At 44.5% G+C, this 15,563-nt stretch overlaps 3 protein-coding genes across 5 annotated transcripts; all 3 read right to left on the minus strand.

Moving 5' to 3' along the window:
• Positions 1-41: 41 nt before the first annotated feature.
• On the minus strand, positions 42-5,006 carry LOC138204972 (proton-coupled zinc antiporter SLC30A2-like). Its single transcript, XM_069160570.1, has 8 exons — positions 4,808-5,006; positions 4,510-4,715; positions 3,801-3,947; positions 1,774-1,927; positions 1,514-1,688; positions 887-992; positions 670-804; positions 42-434 (listed from the first exon to the last, which is right to left on the minus strand). Exons 1-8 carry the CDS (start codon positions 4,894-4,896, stop codon positions 289-291), a joined length of 1,158 nt encoding a protein of 385 aa, XP_069016671.1. The 5' UTR covers positions 4,897-5,006; the 3' UTR covers positions 42-288.
• A 136-nt stretch (positions 5,007-5,142) lies between these two features.
• Positions 5,143-10,926, minus strand: dnajc5gb (DnaJ (Hsp40) homolog, subfamily C, member 5 gamma b). Of its 3 annotated transcripts, none has more exons than XM_069160573.1 (6): positions 10,795-10,926; positions 10,412-10,541; positions 8,455-8,668; positions 8,230-8,383; positions 7,802-7,858; positions 5,143-6,685 (listed from the first exon to the last, which is right to left on the minus strand). In XM_069160573.1, exons 2-6 carry the CDS (start codon positions 10,522-10,524, stop codon positions 6,594-6,596), a joined length of 630 nt encoding a protein of 209 aa, XP_069016674.1. In that variant the 5' UTR covers positions 10,525-10,541; positions 10,795-10,926; the 3' UTR covers positions 5,143-6,593. The 3 variants fall into 3 exon arrangements, with proteins under 3 accessions (XP_069016674.1, XP_069016675.1, XP_069016676.1); XM_069160574.1 differs by having other exon boundaries at positions 10,780-10,926; XM_069160575.1 differs by lacking the exon at positions 7,802-7,858.
• A 756-nt stretch (positions 10,927-11,682) lies between these two features.
• tp53i3 (tumor protein p53 inducible protein 3) lies at positions 11,683-14,294 on the minus strand. Its single transcript, XM_069160445.1, is given in 6 exon segments — positions 11,683-12,504; positions 13,035-13,231; positions 13,345-13,557; positions 13,853-14,023; positions 14,026-14,100; positions 14,276-14,294. Coding segments are annotated over 6 exon segments (876 nt in total). The 3' UTR covers positions 11,683-12,303.
• Positions 14,295-15,563: the final 1,269 nt, after the last annotated feature.

Genomic DNA, 15,563 nt, shown 5'->3' on the forward strand with positions numbered 1-15,563 from the left:
TTGGTCTCCATCTGGCTGAAATAAATATACATTAATGCTGCAAAACAAATTCATGAAATGTGTCTTTCTTTGGATGGATTATTTCGAAGCTACAACGAGATCAAAGATTAAAACTAGCATGTGGGCCAAAAATGGCATAAACGTGTCATACTGTAACATGTCGTCCCAAATATGAAAAAAAAAAGTCATACTATAGCATGTTTTCACATCCTCCAGACATTTAAAGACGTTCTGTTGGACTGTTAGTCAGACAGCAGTCAGTGAACTCATCTCTTTCTCCTGCAGTCTTCAGTCTCTTCTCTCGTCTTTCAGTTCGGGGCCGTCGGCACAAATCCTGCAGCGCTCCACTTGAATTGTGACGCTGGAGAAACCGAACTCGGAGCGCAGGAGCTTCGTGGCCTTCCTGAGGACGGCCTGCGAATCGGCATCCTCACCTAAGGACACGCATATAAACAATTCCTGAATACTTTCTAAAGACTTTGTAGTTCGTCACTCCTTGAGAAACATGAGAACTAATGAGTGCAACACAACCTGAAATAAAGATGTAAAACCTGAGACATTAAAATCCAGACGTTTTAGTTTTCGGTCCTCGATGTTTCTGTCAGCTGTTAAAAGGAGCTCTGATCCGACTGTGAGCAGCACAGATCAGCGGTATAGATTCAATCTCACCTATAGCGACGTGGACCGACAGAAGACACCGAGTCATGTTGAGGCTCCAGATCTGCAGACTGTGGACAGATGTGACTCCGTCCAGCGACAGCAGCGATTCCCTGATGGCGGCGACGCAGACGCCCGCAGGAGCGCCTGCAGAAAAAAAAAATAAACAGAGTCTATCAACTGTCCGTAAAACCGCAGAGTCAGCGCAGACTGAGGGGAGAGTGACCACCTTCCATCAGGACCCTGAAGACGTCCTTCGTGACAGGAAGTGTCGTCCCCACAACCAGAACCGAGAACAGGAAGGTGCAGATTGGATCGGCCACTTTGTATTCAGGCTGCGGAGGAAACAGAAATATGATCAGCGGCAAATAATATAAATCCCAGTCTGATGAAGAAGATGCTGCTCTTCTCCCGTTCCACCCACAGTCGCTGCACGTTTACTCGTTTCTCTTTATAATGACGTCTTTGAAGGATGAATCTGGAGTCATTCTAGATTCTAGATTCGCAACACTGACCCCAAGAATGAGGCAGAATAAATACAAACTAATCAATATTTAGTATTTCATATTTTGTCTCCTGGAGAGAATTTAAACAACTTTATTTTCTTTTATCTTAGGTCCAGAACACGTATTGGTTTTAATTAAAGGTAAAATAGTTGATGAAGGAAATCTAATGAGTGTTCAGAAGTTCAGTTTTTATTCTCAGCGAGGAGTTTAACATCACAAATTTCTCTTTTCTGGTTAGTTTGTTTAAGTTTTCCATCCAGCTGACTCGGTGGTTTATTATTTTGGACTGCAAACTCTCCGTCCTGTTTGTACTTTACGTTTCGTTGCAGAAGTCTTTTTTGGACACTGACCCAGACGTGGATGACGGCGGCGGCCAGCAGGACGCCGACACTCTGCAGCAGATCTCCCACCGCGTGGATGAAGGCCGCCTTCACGCTGGCGTTGCCGTGGCTCCGACGCTGGCTGGTGGGAAACCCGTGGCTGTGGCCGTGCGAGGCGCCGGACTGCTGCAGGATCAGAACCATCCTGAGTGCAACGAAGATAACACCATTTACAGACAAGCTCCTTGTCGCCGCGGGCCATTATCTAAACCCAAGGTTGGCGCACTCACAGGACGTTGACCCCCACGGCGCAGCCGGAGGTCACCAGCATGATGCCGCTGTCGATGTCGTAGTCTCCGTCAGAGATCCTCTGCACGGCCGAGAAGACCAGCACCGCGGTCACCGCCCAGATCGAGCAGACAGACAGCAGCATGCCCAGAACCTCTGAGTCAAACAAGCCGGAGTCACGCCGAGCCGAAGACGGGCTGTCGCGCAGCACAATGCTACAGATGTGGACACAGAACGCCTACGCAGGCTGCCAAGTAACACACAAAACCTAAATGAGGGCCAAAATCATCCATCCATCCATTTTCTCTCACTTTATCAGGGATCAGGTCACGGTGGCAGCAGGTTGGAGCAAGTTGGCCCAGACTTCCCCCCCACCGGCGACACTTTCCAGCTCATCCTGGAGGATCCCGAGGCGTTCCCGGGCCAGATGGGATATATGATCCCTCTGGCGTGTTCTGGGTCGGCCTCGAGGGCTCCTCCAAGTTGGGCGTGTCTGGAAAACCTCCAATGGGAGGCGCAAGGGAGGATCCTGATCAGATGGTGAACCACCTCAGTGACTCCTTTCGACGCGAAGGAGTAGTACTGCAATGTTGAGCTCCCTCCTGATGTCCGAGCTCCTTACCTGACCTCTGAGGTCGAGCCCGGCCACCCGACGGAGGAAACTCACGATCTTGTTATTTCGGTCGAAGCTCGTGACCGTCGGTGAGAGTCGGAACGTAGATCAACCGGTGAATTGAAAGCTTCGCCTTCCGGCTCAGCTCCTCTTCACCAAATGCCTGTTGAGCTCCCGCTCCATCCGACCCTCACTGCGATCGAGACCCCGAGATACTTAACCTTCTTCCCCTGGGGCAGGCACTCCGTCCCCACTCGGCGGAGCACCGTGGCCTCAGATTTGGAGGTGCCGACTCTCGTCCAGCTGTTTCACACTGGACTACAAACCGCCCCAGTGAGCGCTGGAGGTCACGGTCTGATAAGGCCAACAGGACCACGGCATCTGCCAGCAGCAGAGAAAATATCCCGAGACCCCCGAACCCGACGTCCTCCTCCCCCCGGCTGCTCCTGGACATCCTGTCCGTGAAGGTCATGAACAGGATCGGTGACAAAGGACGGACCTGGTGGAGGCCGACACCCACCAGACACGTGTCTGACTTGCAGAAAATGCAAACACAGCTCCTACTGCAGTTGTACAGAGAACTGATGGCCCCAGAACCCTGTACTCCCACTGCGCCCCCTGCAAAACCCCCTGAGGGCCCCGTTCGAAAGCCTTCTCCAGGTCCACAAAGCACATGTAGACCCGATGGGCAAACTCCCAGGACGCCTCCAGTAGTCTTGCGAGGGTAAAGCGTTGGTCCACTGGTCCACGACCAGGACGGAGTCCGTGCTGCTCCTCCTGAATCCAAGGTTCAACAATCGGTCGGAGGTGTCGGATTGTTTGCCAAAAATTCTTATGAACCACCTTATGCTCGAACATGGTGATCATTATGGCCGACCCGTGACTAGCACAAAAGTCCAACAACGAAACATCATTCGGGTTCAGATCAGGCCGGTCGCTCCTCCCAGTCACTCCCGACAGGTTTCTCTGCCATTGCTCACATGAGCGTTGAAATCCCCCTGGAGAACTATGGAGTCAGTAGGCGGCGCCCTTTCGAGGACTCCTCCCACCGACTGCAAGAAGGCCGCATACTCAGCATTTTTAACTGATTTAAACCTTTTTAAACCCTGAAAACAGACCGAGGGACAGTCAAGAACCCATTAAGGGAAATAAAGGCTCGTGCCCACCTGAACCACAGCAGGTCTGCTGGTTCGTTGGACTGAGAACTTTCACTGCGGCAGAGTTCATTTAAAAGCTGTTTCAAACGTCTGCAACATAAAAAAAAAAAAATTGTGGAAAATCTTTCAAATTTATATGAAAACCTGCAGCCAAGAGCAGTAACGTTACACGTTCTGTAAATCTGCTGCGAGGAAACGCTGCTCAGGTTTTATGACGTGTTTCCAGGTGTGATGATGATGATGATGATGATGATGTCACCTGCTCGATGCCATCCGAAGGTCATGGTCTGTGTTTGAGGCCTGCAGGAGATCCACAGAGAGACAATGCTGATCACGATGCTGCCGAAGTCAGTCAGGAGGTGAGCGGCGTCGGTCATGATGGCGAGACTGCGAGCGGCGTACCCGCCTGCAGAGGAAGAGGAAGATGAAGACGTGTGTGTGTGTGTGTGTGTGTGTGTGTGTGTGTGTGTGTGTGTGTGTGTGGTTTTGTGTGTGTGTCATTCTTTTCATATCCTGTCAATTTCAAATAAAGGCATAAAGTGCACGTAAAACCATCTTTAGAAAGATAAATCATTTATGTGTAGCAATAACAAAATTTGCAACTGAAAAAAATTCATGTATTTCCGTCAGGCAGTACATACTTTTTATTAATTGCTGAGTCAAAAAGTGTCCCACAAAAATGGTTCAGATATCGACAGATTCTGGACGATCTCCTCTACACAATTAGGAAAAAATATTTCGACCGCCAACAATTCAATGGTGAGATACATGTAAAAACAAAACAAATTCAAAAGACAAAATTCAAAGTTAATATATAAAATATCTAAGTTTTACTAAATTAAATGATGAAAGCTTTAGACAGACAAGACTGTCCTGATAAAAGCAACATACAGCATGAAAGGTTCGCTCCTATAATGACCAAGATATGAGGTGAAAAGTGAAGGCAGGGAAACAGACTTTCATCTTACCGATCACTTCCGTGGTCATGAAGACGAGGCTGACGGTGCCGGCAATGAAGAGTTTTCTTCTGGCCACACGTCTCGTGTCGCCGTCTGCGCCCGACGTCGCGTCCTCGACCCGGCAAAACCACTCGGGCCCCAGCAGGTCGTCCACACTGGAGTCTCCATCGGAGGACCGAGAGTTTGAGGTCGTCTCCTTCTCCAGAGGACTCAACCTGACAAGACAACAGACGATCGCACAAAACGACAAATTTAAAAAGCTGCTGTTCTGCGTTTCATGAGAGAAGGTTAAAGGTCAAAGACTCACCACGCGAGAGGCTCGATCAGCTGCTGCTTCTCCGAGTCCGTCGCTCTCTCCATTCCCACAGCAGGTTTAACAGGGTTGAAGCCTGACATGGTGCCACCTGCTCCAACACACACGTTATCTGAGGGGGTGGAGAGCTGCAGTAGCCAATGGGAGGTCAGCGAGCCCACCGGTGCTGCTCGCCAACAGCGGACTCACAGAAGACGTTTCCAGTTTAAACCCGAGTTTATTTCATCACACAAAACATTCATCTGACGCACAAACAGACGAGAAACAACTCCTGGGAATGTGGACATGACATCATACACGGTTTTAATCTCCAAAAACATTCAACACTGTAGAAATAAAAGACACTTTTTATTTAAAAAATTCTATTCAGGCACTTCTGTGAGGTTCATCAGGTCTGATTCGTGGCACGTAAAAGTGATGTTTTTTGAGCCGACTGTCTGTGAAAACAACATCATCATCATCATCAGATTCTTTACACCCAGCAGAAATCTTCATATACACTAAATTTAACACCAATGAAAAATACAGCTCAGAGTTTACAGAATAATCACCAAACAGACACCACAGAGAGGAAACAGTCCGGATCCATCGACAGGTCAAACAGGAAACCAGGAAACAGTGGAGATGAATGTAAAAGCTGTGCAGTTAATAAAAAAGTTTGTGACCTCATCAGTACCTGGAAATTAGCGCCTGCTGCTGTTTGTGCCGAAAACTAACTAACAGCACCGTGATATAACTCACGTCTGTCTGTGTATGGAGGGTGTTAGCTTAGCTTAGCATCAAAATACAGCCCGCCTGACTGTCTGAAAAAAACATGGAAGTCTGTACACAAACAGAAAATAACACCGAGCTGTGGATCTGGAACTATTTTCTCTGACAAACAACAGCCGATCCTTCCACTAGCAATTTCCCTCCGCTTACACTCTTTATGCTAAGCTAGGCTAATCCCGTTCAGACTGTGAAGTCCCTTCGCTGTTGCTAGTTTCCATGGTTACAGAACTAAATCTGTGTGAATGAAAAATAAAAATAATTTTTAAAAAAAAGCATCTCACTTGATTAAAACCTGCTTCCTGAATCAAATAAAATCTGTAGAAGTTATTTTTTAGGATTTCGGCTCAGTTCCAGTGATGTGAGGACTCGTCAACAGGTGGATTTTTACATCACTGATAAAAAAATAAAGGATAAAAACTCAGAGGGAGGTGATGAAGCGTCTCTTAAGATGCTGACTCATTCCTTAAAATGAAATATTTACAAGCCGTCAGCTTGATGTGCAACAGCAGACACTTTTAACTTTCTATAACTGTAAATACACCATCAGGATTCATCACGTTAGTTTAAACCTGATGGGTCGGTGAGGCTCCACGGCGTCAGGCAGCCCTTTACTTTATTTCTACTGTGTGTGTCTATGAGCCGGAGGACCGAGCCGCGAACGATCGGAACAGTTTAAACCTGTAAAACATCTCCGAACCTCCGTCCTCTCACCACCGCGGCTTCTCAACGAGTTTAAAGTGCTCATCAGAGGCTTTGATCTGCATGGTTTCATCGTTCGTCTACAGGTCAGAAAATAAAAAGGTGTCAAATAAAAAAATACAAAAAGTCTGGATAAAAACAAGCATTTAAAAAGATAGGAAAAAAAAAAAACGTTTGGCACAATCAAAGCGCTTCTGATTCGTGTAAACAAAAAAAACCCTCTGAGATGAACTCTGCCCGACGCTCAGCTCTGAAACAGAAACCACACCGACGCTCGTCACGCGATCCAGATGTCGACAGCACACTCACTTCATTTCTCCGCCGACGGGACCGACTGCGAGGCCCCGCCCCCCGAGTTGCCGTTGGCTGCGTGAGGCTGAATCACAATCGGTGCGTTCTCACCTGCGGACAGAGAAGAAACAAGAGTCAGTTCGAGAGCAGCGGTAGAACACCCGAAGCTGCAAGCGGTCGACTTCAGGGGGGCGCCAAAGGGACAGGTGTCCTTTAACTTTGGTCCAAATACTTCAGTCTGGACCAGAGTGGAGGATCCAGAGACAGACTGAATAAACACTGTAAAAAAAACTATTCACTTCACTGGCGAGTGATTCATAATATGATAAACCACTCTGGTTCTGGAGGATAAATCAGGATTATTTCTTTAGAGACTTTTCCCTTGTTGTTTGTTGTCAGTATTTCTGATTGTACTTCTTGATCTTCTGTGTCCTGCCCTCTACGACTGTGTCGCTGGTTTTTGCATCATAAATGTATATAAAAAAAAACATATTTTTTTTTACAACTATGGAGATTTTGTTTCTGCTCAGTCAGAAAATGAAACATCATTTCTGGAGGTGAATATCTGCAGTTAAAGACGTCGTACGTTGGCAAAGACAGAAATATGACATTTTCTAGAGGAGACAAACAGAGCGAACGCTGCAACAACACAGAAGCGTGACACGGAGAAGATGCTCAAAAAGCCTTAAATCAATGCCGTTCCTTCAGTTTCCACAGAGAGCAGCGAGTCACTCGAGATCAGCGGTTCTCCGATATTTGACTCGTGAACCTGAGAACAGCGAGTTCGCACGGTGAAGAACAGCAAAGCAGACGACTTGTATGGTTTAAATGTGCCTTTTTTAAAATTTATTTCCAAGGTCCCATATTTTATGAATTCAGATCTCTATCGGATCATAAAGCAGGTCTATGATGATGAGATGCTTTTTAGTTCTTCAACCCATAAAAATATCAGGACTGAAATATAGATATGGGAACTTTAACTGAGATGACGTGGGACCCCGAACACACAGAACTCAGGATTTTTACCACTGAGTGACAAAGGACAAAAAAAACCCTCTTGTGTGATTGTCCTTCATCTTCTAGCTCTTGTATTAATTAATTATTACATGTTAATAACTGCTGAATAAGCCATTAGTTTGCGATTCAGCGAGAGCACGGTCGACGGGTTAGAAGCTGCTTTGAGGCGGAGCAGGCGAGTCGGGCAGCAGGCGAACAGGTGAACGTTACCTGCAGTCTGAGCGGCACCGCTAGAGCTCGGCTGAGTGATTACGACACGGTTTCCTGCTGCAAGACAGAGTTTCACAGAGAAAAACGTCACCGCTTCCGTGTTCAGATGCATAAAGAACCATCTGATCAGCAGAGACTCAGAGACCAGGATGTCTCACATTTTCTGGCAGAAAGTTTGATCTGCACAGTGAACACAAACTTGCTGCCGTGTGAAGTTCACTGACCCTCCCGCTGCAGGATTTCTGCCTCATCTGGAAACATTTCAACAAACCAACTCCTCACTTCAAACCCGACTGACTGAACATTTCTGATGTCTGATCAGGTCACTGAGAGGATTTGGTTCTGTATTAATCCATCCTGGATTCCTTTTAGTTTAACGGGACCATGTGACACCTGATGTGTTTTCCAGGTGTTTTCGGAGGACTCACCTGTGTCCTGCTCTCTGATCTCCGCCTCCAGGTCCTCAGGGTCCATGTACATGAAGTTCTGCTCGTTCTCTGGCGACTTGCACTTCCCGCAGCAGAAGCAGCAGCAGCAGAAGCAGCAGCAGCAGGTGAAGATGCTGCAGCACACCACGAGGGCCTGAGGAGAGGGAACGTCAGTACGTCCTACCGAGGAACCGTTCACAAACGCAGCCGCACGCCGCCGCTCACCTTGAACCAGCACTTGGACATGAGGAAGTAATACTTGACGCTCTCTTCACCGAACTGCTCGGCCACGTAGAGGCCCATGGACCCGTACTCGTCATAAATCTTGCGCTTGTTCTCGTCACTCAGGGTGGAGTTGGCGTTGTTGATCTCCTTGAATTTCTCAGCAGCCTCAGGGTTGTCTGGGTTTTTATCGGGGTGATGCCGCAACGCCAGCTTCCTGGAAAGAAAAGGGAGTGAAGGAATAAAGATTGTTACTCAAATCTTTTTGTATGCGGCAGTAATAATTATCGCAGAGTGGATGTAAACGCCGACGTGTTTCCGTTATAAAGGAGGATGTTTTAGACTCTACTTCTGAAAACGCAGACACCGAGGTTCACTTCCTGGTCCATCACATGACAGTTACTTCAACGTGGATAACAAACTGCAGGCGCGGCTGACCTCGTTTTTAAATTTTGCATTTTCTGCAGGAGGGAAGATATGTTATGTCGTGTGCAGCAGGTCCTCAGGCCCACATGGAGCACACTCAGTGGATGCGAGCAGTCATGTGAAGTGTTCTCAGGCCCGTTAACACGGATGCAGAGGAGTTTAAATGCTCGTGTGGTTAGAGATCGTTTTAAATTGTCCAGATGTGCAGAAGCACACTTGGTTTAAACTGCTGTCTGGTTTCATACATTTCTCTTCATGTAAACAGTCGACTTCACCATCATGAACTTTCTGTCCTTCAACAGCTGCTGTTAAACTCCGAGAGACACGTGAGACTTTATGGCAGGGGTGTCAAACATACGGCCCGCGGGCCGGATCCGGCCCGCCAGGGGATCCAGCTTGGCCCGCCGGATGACTTTGCTAAGTGTGAAAATTACAGAAAGACATAAATTGCATTTCTATGAGAAAATGGAGGTTTATGAGTACAAACGTTTTGTTATTTTTTTTTTAATCGATCCAGTAATTGCTTCAAAAACAGCGTAAATGGGCTGATGTCTGAGTTTTTGGTCTTTATATATGACCTTTATTTAACCAGGTAAAATCAATTGAGACCCAATTCTCATTTACAATGATGACCTGTCAGCACAGTCCACAAATGTTTATGTTTCTAGTTTATTGTAGAAAGACCTTAAAATAGGGTTTATCATCCAAAAACCTTCACCAATGATTTAAACAAAGAGAAATATTGTTGTTATGTATGCGTTATTATGCTATGATTTTACTGGTCTGGCCCACTTGAGATCAAAGTGGGCAGTATGTGGCCCCTTAACTAAAATGAGTTTGACACCCCTGCTTTATGGGAACATTTTATGAACCCTGACAACATCAGCTGCTGGCGGGAGGACTCACTTTCTCTACAGGTTTTCCTGATAAAAACACAAAGACATTCAAATGTTTTAACTTCTGTTCCCACTTCATATTTCCTCCTGGAGGTTTGATGCTCGGGAAACATTTCTCTCTACTGCAGCGGTGAAATCAGTTAATCAATCAACTTTTTAAAAGTCATTGAACAGGTAAAGATGTCAACCACTTCCAGCTGCTGTGCAGATATTCAGGTTTACACTGCTTGAGATTTTATTGACCTGAAGTTTGCATTCAGTAGTTACTTAACAACAACAAAACAACACATGGAGGTGATTCAGCTGCTAAACATCTAAACATTTCTATAGATTTTCCACAAAAAAAAACATGATAAAACTTAACAAAGAGTTTACTTTGACTCATGATATATTCTGATAGGAGGGAGAAGTGTTTAAATCTGCATCAGGAGTAAATATTAACACATCTGAACCATTAAATCAGTGAATTTTGTTTTTTGTTTACAACTCTGAATGTTGTTTATGAGGTCTGTTGTCACTTCCTGTCCTGCCCGTGGTTTGATTTACGTCACATCGTTTTTGTTGGCATGATACCAATCAGTTAATTACCGAAAGCTGGACGTGTATTGATTAGCTGGTTGGGCGGGGCTACAACGCACCTGTAGGCCCGTTTGATCTCCTCGGGACTCGCTCCTTTCTCCAGACCCAGAACTTTGTAAAGACTGTCTCCCGCTGTGGACATCTTCCTCTGAGGTCGGTTCGGATCCTCCATGTTTCAGGACGAGGCGTCTGGGACGTAAAAACAACGTTACCGACCACTTCCTGTCGGACACGGTAACACAAACAGGAACTTTAAAGTCTATAAACAAACCGCTGAAGTTCTGACAGCTTCAGGAACCAGCAGCGGAACTCTGGTTTCAGTTAGCTAACAAGTAAACACACGTGACGACTTTAGTTTGACCCAGATATTAAACTACTTCTACAGGAGGTCGTGCTGAATGAGGAAGAGGAGGAGTGAAGAACATACGTCAGTTTTACGTACGGTTTAGATGAATATGTTGTTTTCCGTCGAATCATAGAGTCTCTGAGTTCTCCGGTTTGTTCCGTGAAGTGAAACAGAATTTAAAGTTTTCTCCCCATGGATACAAGTTCAGCGGACCTACAGCGGCTTCGGACCGCAAGGAACCCTGGGTAAAAAAAAAAAAAAAAAAAAAAAAAAAAAAACTTCCGGTTGCGTCATTGGTCACGTTGGTGCGCCGGAAATATGAAAGTAAATAAATAAACGACAAACACCCGTGCACATGTAAACACACACATATATATATTCATATATTTATATATATTGTATACATATATTGAGGTTGCCCACTACTGTGCTTTTTAAATGCATTCTGCTTTATTCTACTTAATACTATTTTATTTTATTGATGTGTTTAATTTTATCTATTCTTATGAGTTTCATGTCTTTTTTATCTTTTAAATATATTTTAGCATGTTCTTTATTTTATTATTTATTTTTTATATGAATTACCGCATGTCATTTTCTTGCTGTAAATCACTTTGAGCTGCATTTCTTGTTTGAAAGGTGCTATATAAATGAAGTTATTATTATTAATATATATACACATTTTATAACAATTATTGTACCAGCGGTGGAAGAAGTATTCAGGTGTTTCAATGAAGTAAAAATACTAATACACTCTCTTAAATTATGACAGGTAAAAGTAAATGCTCCCTGTTAGTGTTTTACTGTTATTATTACTGCTGAATTAATGTGCATTAAGATTATTTTAACTACTTTATGTTTACTCTATTGTAATGCATTGTATTCTATAAGATCATCATGTTTGTATTGTTTTGGTTCTGTAAGAACCATGTATCTCATAACCAGCTCAGAAAAACATTTTCCAGTGAATCAGAGAGGGTTTTAAAACATTTTATTTAGATTAACATTTGATCCTTCAGTTTATCAGAAAAAAAATCTTTCGTCACCTGCCTGAGTTTAAACTGCACTTCAGTTTATTATTTAGTCTTCATCATAATCAAAGGAAAGATGGAAGAAATAAAAGAACAGACATATATGACAAATACCACCAGATAAGTGGTGTAAAGGTTTGAAGTTGATGAATATGACGTCGCAGACTGTTCAGATGGTAAAAGGTTCCTCTGTGGATTTACTTCCTGCAGAGGAACTGATTCCCTCCACAACACGGCTGCTTTTTGGTTTTTTGATTGCACAATAAAATTTAAGTAACTACCACAGTTTCATAATGACTTACAGGAAATTTTGAAGTTTCGGTATTGATTTTACAGCTGCACAGGCTGCAGGGAGTCTGCACCAACTTTAAATGGGGTTTTTATTCTCGTGGTTTCTTGTAACATTTTTGACATATGTAACAGAACATGTATAAAATCTGTGGATGTGGCTGCTAATAAACTGTTAGCACTCTGTGAGCCTGACGAGCGAAGAAACTGCACGGTAGGAGAATCATATTTGGAGCATTTTATTGTAAGATAATGGGAGATCTAAAAGTTTTGTGTGAGATGTATTTCATCCCTGAGCCTCCTCACTCTGTGGAACCACATTGATGATGATCTTCCCCATGTTCTTGTTGGCCTCCATGTGTCGATGGGACTCTGCGACGTCCTCCAGGCTGAACATGCTGTCGATCACCGGCCTCAGGGACCCGGGCTGGTCAGAGAAATACGGCAACACTTGGCGTGAAAAAGCCCGGACCAGGTCAGCTTTGTACTGCGAAGAGACGACAAACAGCAGGAGTCAGTTACAAGGGACATGACACACAGGAGCGTCAGTTACAAGAGGGACGACACACAGGAGAGTCAGTTACAAGAGGGACGACACACTGGAGAGTCAGTTACAAGAAAGACGACACACAGGAGGAGTCAGTTACAAGGGACACGACACACAGGAGAGTCAGTTACAAGAGAGACGACACAGGAGAGTCAGTTACAAGAGGGACGACACACAGGAGAGTCAGTTACAAGAGAGACGACACACAGGGGAGTCAGTTACAAGAGAGACGACACAGGAGAGTCAGTTACAAGACAGATGACACGAGAGGAGTCAGTTACAAGAGATACGACACACTGGGGAGTCACTTACAAGACACGACACACTGGAGGAGTCAGTTACAAGAGAGACGACACACAGGAGGAGTCAGTTACAAGAGAGACGACACACAGGAGGAGTCAGTTACAAGAGAGACGACACACGTGTTGACATGCAGAAAGGAAGGGTCATGGCTGGTGTGTGATTCTTACCTGGAGACTGCGGGACCGGAGGAGGCTGCTGAGGAGGTGGCCTCTCTTGGAGAGCAGCTTGCCCAGCAGATCTCCCTCCACCGCCCTCCCCCCCATGGTGCCGTACAGAACCCACCTCCCGTCCACCGCCAGACAGCCCACGTTCTGCTCCCAGTTACTCCCACTGATGCAGTCGAGGATGACGTCCGCTCCCTTTCCTGTAATATTACAGTTATTAGTTACATGACTGAAGATTTTGACTGAATCCATGACAGTGAACCAGACCACCATTCTCTCATGTAAAGTAGCCACCATCACACAGTTCACTCACCTCCTGTGAAGTCATGAACTCCCTGTGCGAAGCTCTCCTCCTTGTAGTTGAACCCAGCTGCCGCTCCCAGACTCTCGGCCATCTTCACTTTGTCCGGACTCCCCGCGGTGACGATGGGCACGGCGCCAGACAGACGGACCAGCTGGACGGCGGCTGTTCCAACTCCGCTGGCTCCGGCGTGAGCCAGCACCACCTCACCCTCCTTCACCTGGGCTGGGAGGAGATGGAGGTATCGGCCTCGATGTTATCACAGAAAGTCGTATAAAAGCACCTTGCTCCACATTATTATGGATTATATGTGAAATAGTTTGTTTACTGAATGGTTGATCTTCTTTTTAACAGGAAAAAAAACTCGATAGTTGGAAGGATAAATTTTAGTTGAGAGGAGTTTTAAATCAGACCTTAAGAAATGCTTGTTTAATAATTTGTAATTTATTATAAAGTCTGTTAATTGTGATCAGCCTATTATGTATGTTTTAAATAAAACTGTCCAACAGCGTTTCTATACCTACAAAATCCAGCAGCTGGAAGGCGGTGAGCCAGGCCTCTGGGATGGCAGCTGCCTGGCAGAAAGTCATGTTGAAGGGAACCGACATGAGAAGCTCCTCCGGCACCGAGACGTATTCTGCATATCCTCCTCCACAGAGCAGAGCCATCACCCTGTCCTCTGGTTCCCACCCCCCTTCACTCCTGGACCCACAGAGTCCACAGTCCCGGCTACCTCCAGGCCGATGATGTCAAAGATTGATCCAGCAGCTGCTGTATGAAGGCTTTCATTGTGCCGTTTTAAACACTGTCAGGAAGGTGTTTCCTCGTAGAAATCTTCCGCCGAGCAGGATCTGATGCATCTGGAGGTCAAAGCAGTGGCAGCTGGGATTGAAATAAAAAAATAAATAAAGTAAAAGTGGTCAGCTAAGGGAGCTGTTCTTACAGACACTAAACTCTACCATCAATTGTAATAACACAACAGGATTATATAACAAATATAAGGACTGAAAAATGACCCATAATTCATCTGTGTTGATTTGGTAGATAAAATTTTTTATCTTCATTACTGATTTCTGTTGTAAACTTCTGTTTCCTAACTGTTTGGGTAAACTACTAAATAGTTTAATCTAAGTAAAGTCTCAGAGCTGCTTATTAGTACATAATGTCTTCTTTTTTTTTGGGACCACTATCTCATTGAAATTATTTACAAAATGTGTATTTATGCAAATAGTTTGTGGATTATTTGACCAGATTTTGAAATATCTGCCTTTGACTTTTTCTGGAGTAAATCGAATACAAAAGAAGACCATGCAAACTTTAGATAATAATTATTAAATAAAATTGTGGATTACAAACTTGTTGAGAGTTTTGTGTGTTAAAGATTCCAGAGGAGCTGTTTCTGTTTCTGCCTACACGTTTTTAATAACTTCTAAAACTCACGGAAACACCTTAAATAATATTTAAAACAGATATCTATTTAAATCCATATATTTACATCCATGAAATAAAGGACCTGCAGTCTAAACTTTTGCCTGTTTAAATTTTTAAATCAGACAAAAAAAAAGGTAGAAAACACTCTAAAATACAACTTCAAATGGTTTCGAGAATTGGAAAGAACTATTGACCTTGTTAGTTATTATTTTGTAATTTACGTGTACTATACTGTCTGGTACTAACCCAAGTTTTAACATTAAAAAAAAACCGCGGACAAATTAGACCCTCTGGCTTTCCACACTTTTACATTTTTAATCGTAACAAAGTCCTAATGAAGAAAAAAACAACTGTTGATAGAGAGGAATATAAAGCAGGAGAAAACAGGACGTAGTTCAGTATTGATTCGACGATAAAATTCCATGATTACATTATAAAGAGCCGTTACGCAACAGCATGCGCTGTAAAGTCTAATGGTTCCAAATATCTTTGATTTAAAGTGTCTAAATGGATGAAACTGATTGATTAAGCTGTATCAGTGTTGGGATTAGAAGGAAAAAGTGCAGCAGCAGTTATTTAAACACAGACAGATGATGACTGACTCTGAATCTCTTTTGAATATAAATTAGAAAAATGAGCTCACCAGCAGAAGTCAGCAGCTCTTCCACTCTGAGGAGACTGCCGAATTTTTGGGGAAGTTTAGTTGAGCCATCATCGGGACTGGACTTCAGTTTGTCATGGGAGGGATCGGCCCTGCAGAGGGGCAGGCTGTGTGTGGGCAGGAATATGAAAGGGACACT

The sequence above is a fragment of the Embiotoca jacksoni genome, unplaced genomic scaffold, assembly GCF_022577435.1.
Source record: "Embiotoca jacksoni isolate LCO1_2020_lvr unplaced genomic scaffold, fEmbJac1.0.p SCAF_27, whole genome shotgun sequence".
Taxonomy (NCBI): domain Eukaryota; kingdom Metazoa; phylum Chordata; class Actinopteri; family Embiotocidae; genus Embiotoca; species Embiotoca jacksoni.

Coding starts and splice junctions, on each gene's coding strand:
- LOC138204972 (XM_069160570.1), bottom strand. CDS start 4,896: ATGTCAGGCTTCAACCCTGTTAAACCTGCTGTGGGAATGGAGAGAGCG. Junction 4,716..4,807: donor CTGATCGAGCCTCTCGCGTG/GTGAGTCTTTGA, acceptor TTGTCTTGTCAG/GTTGAGTCCTCTGGAGAAGG. Junction 1,689..1,773: donor GCCGTGGGGGTCAACGTCCT/GTGAGTGCGCCA, acceptor CGTTGCACTCAG/GATGGTTCTGATCCTGCAGC.
- dnajc5gb (XM_069160573.1), bottom strand. CDS start 10,524: ATGGAGGATCCGAACCGACCTCAGAGGAAGATGTCCACAGCGGGAGAC. Junction 8,384..8,454: donor TGTCCAAGTGCTGGTTCAAG/GTGAGCGGCGGC, acceptor CCCTCTCCTCAG/GCCCTCGTGGTGTGCTGCAG. Junction 6,686..7,801: donor CGGTGCCGCTCAGACTGCAG/GTAACGTTCACC, acceptor CTCTGTCCGCAG/GTGAGAACGCACCGATTGTG.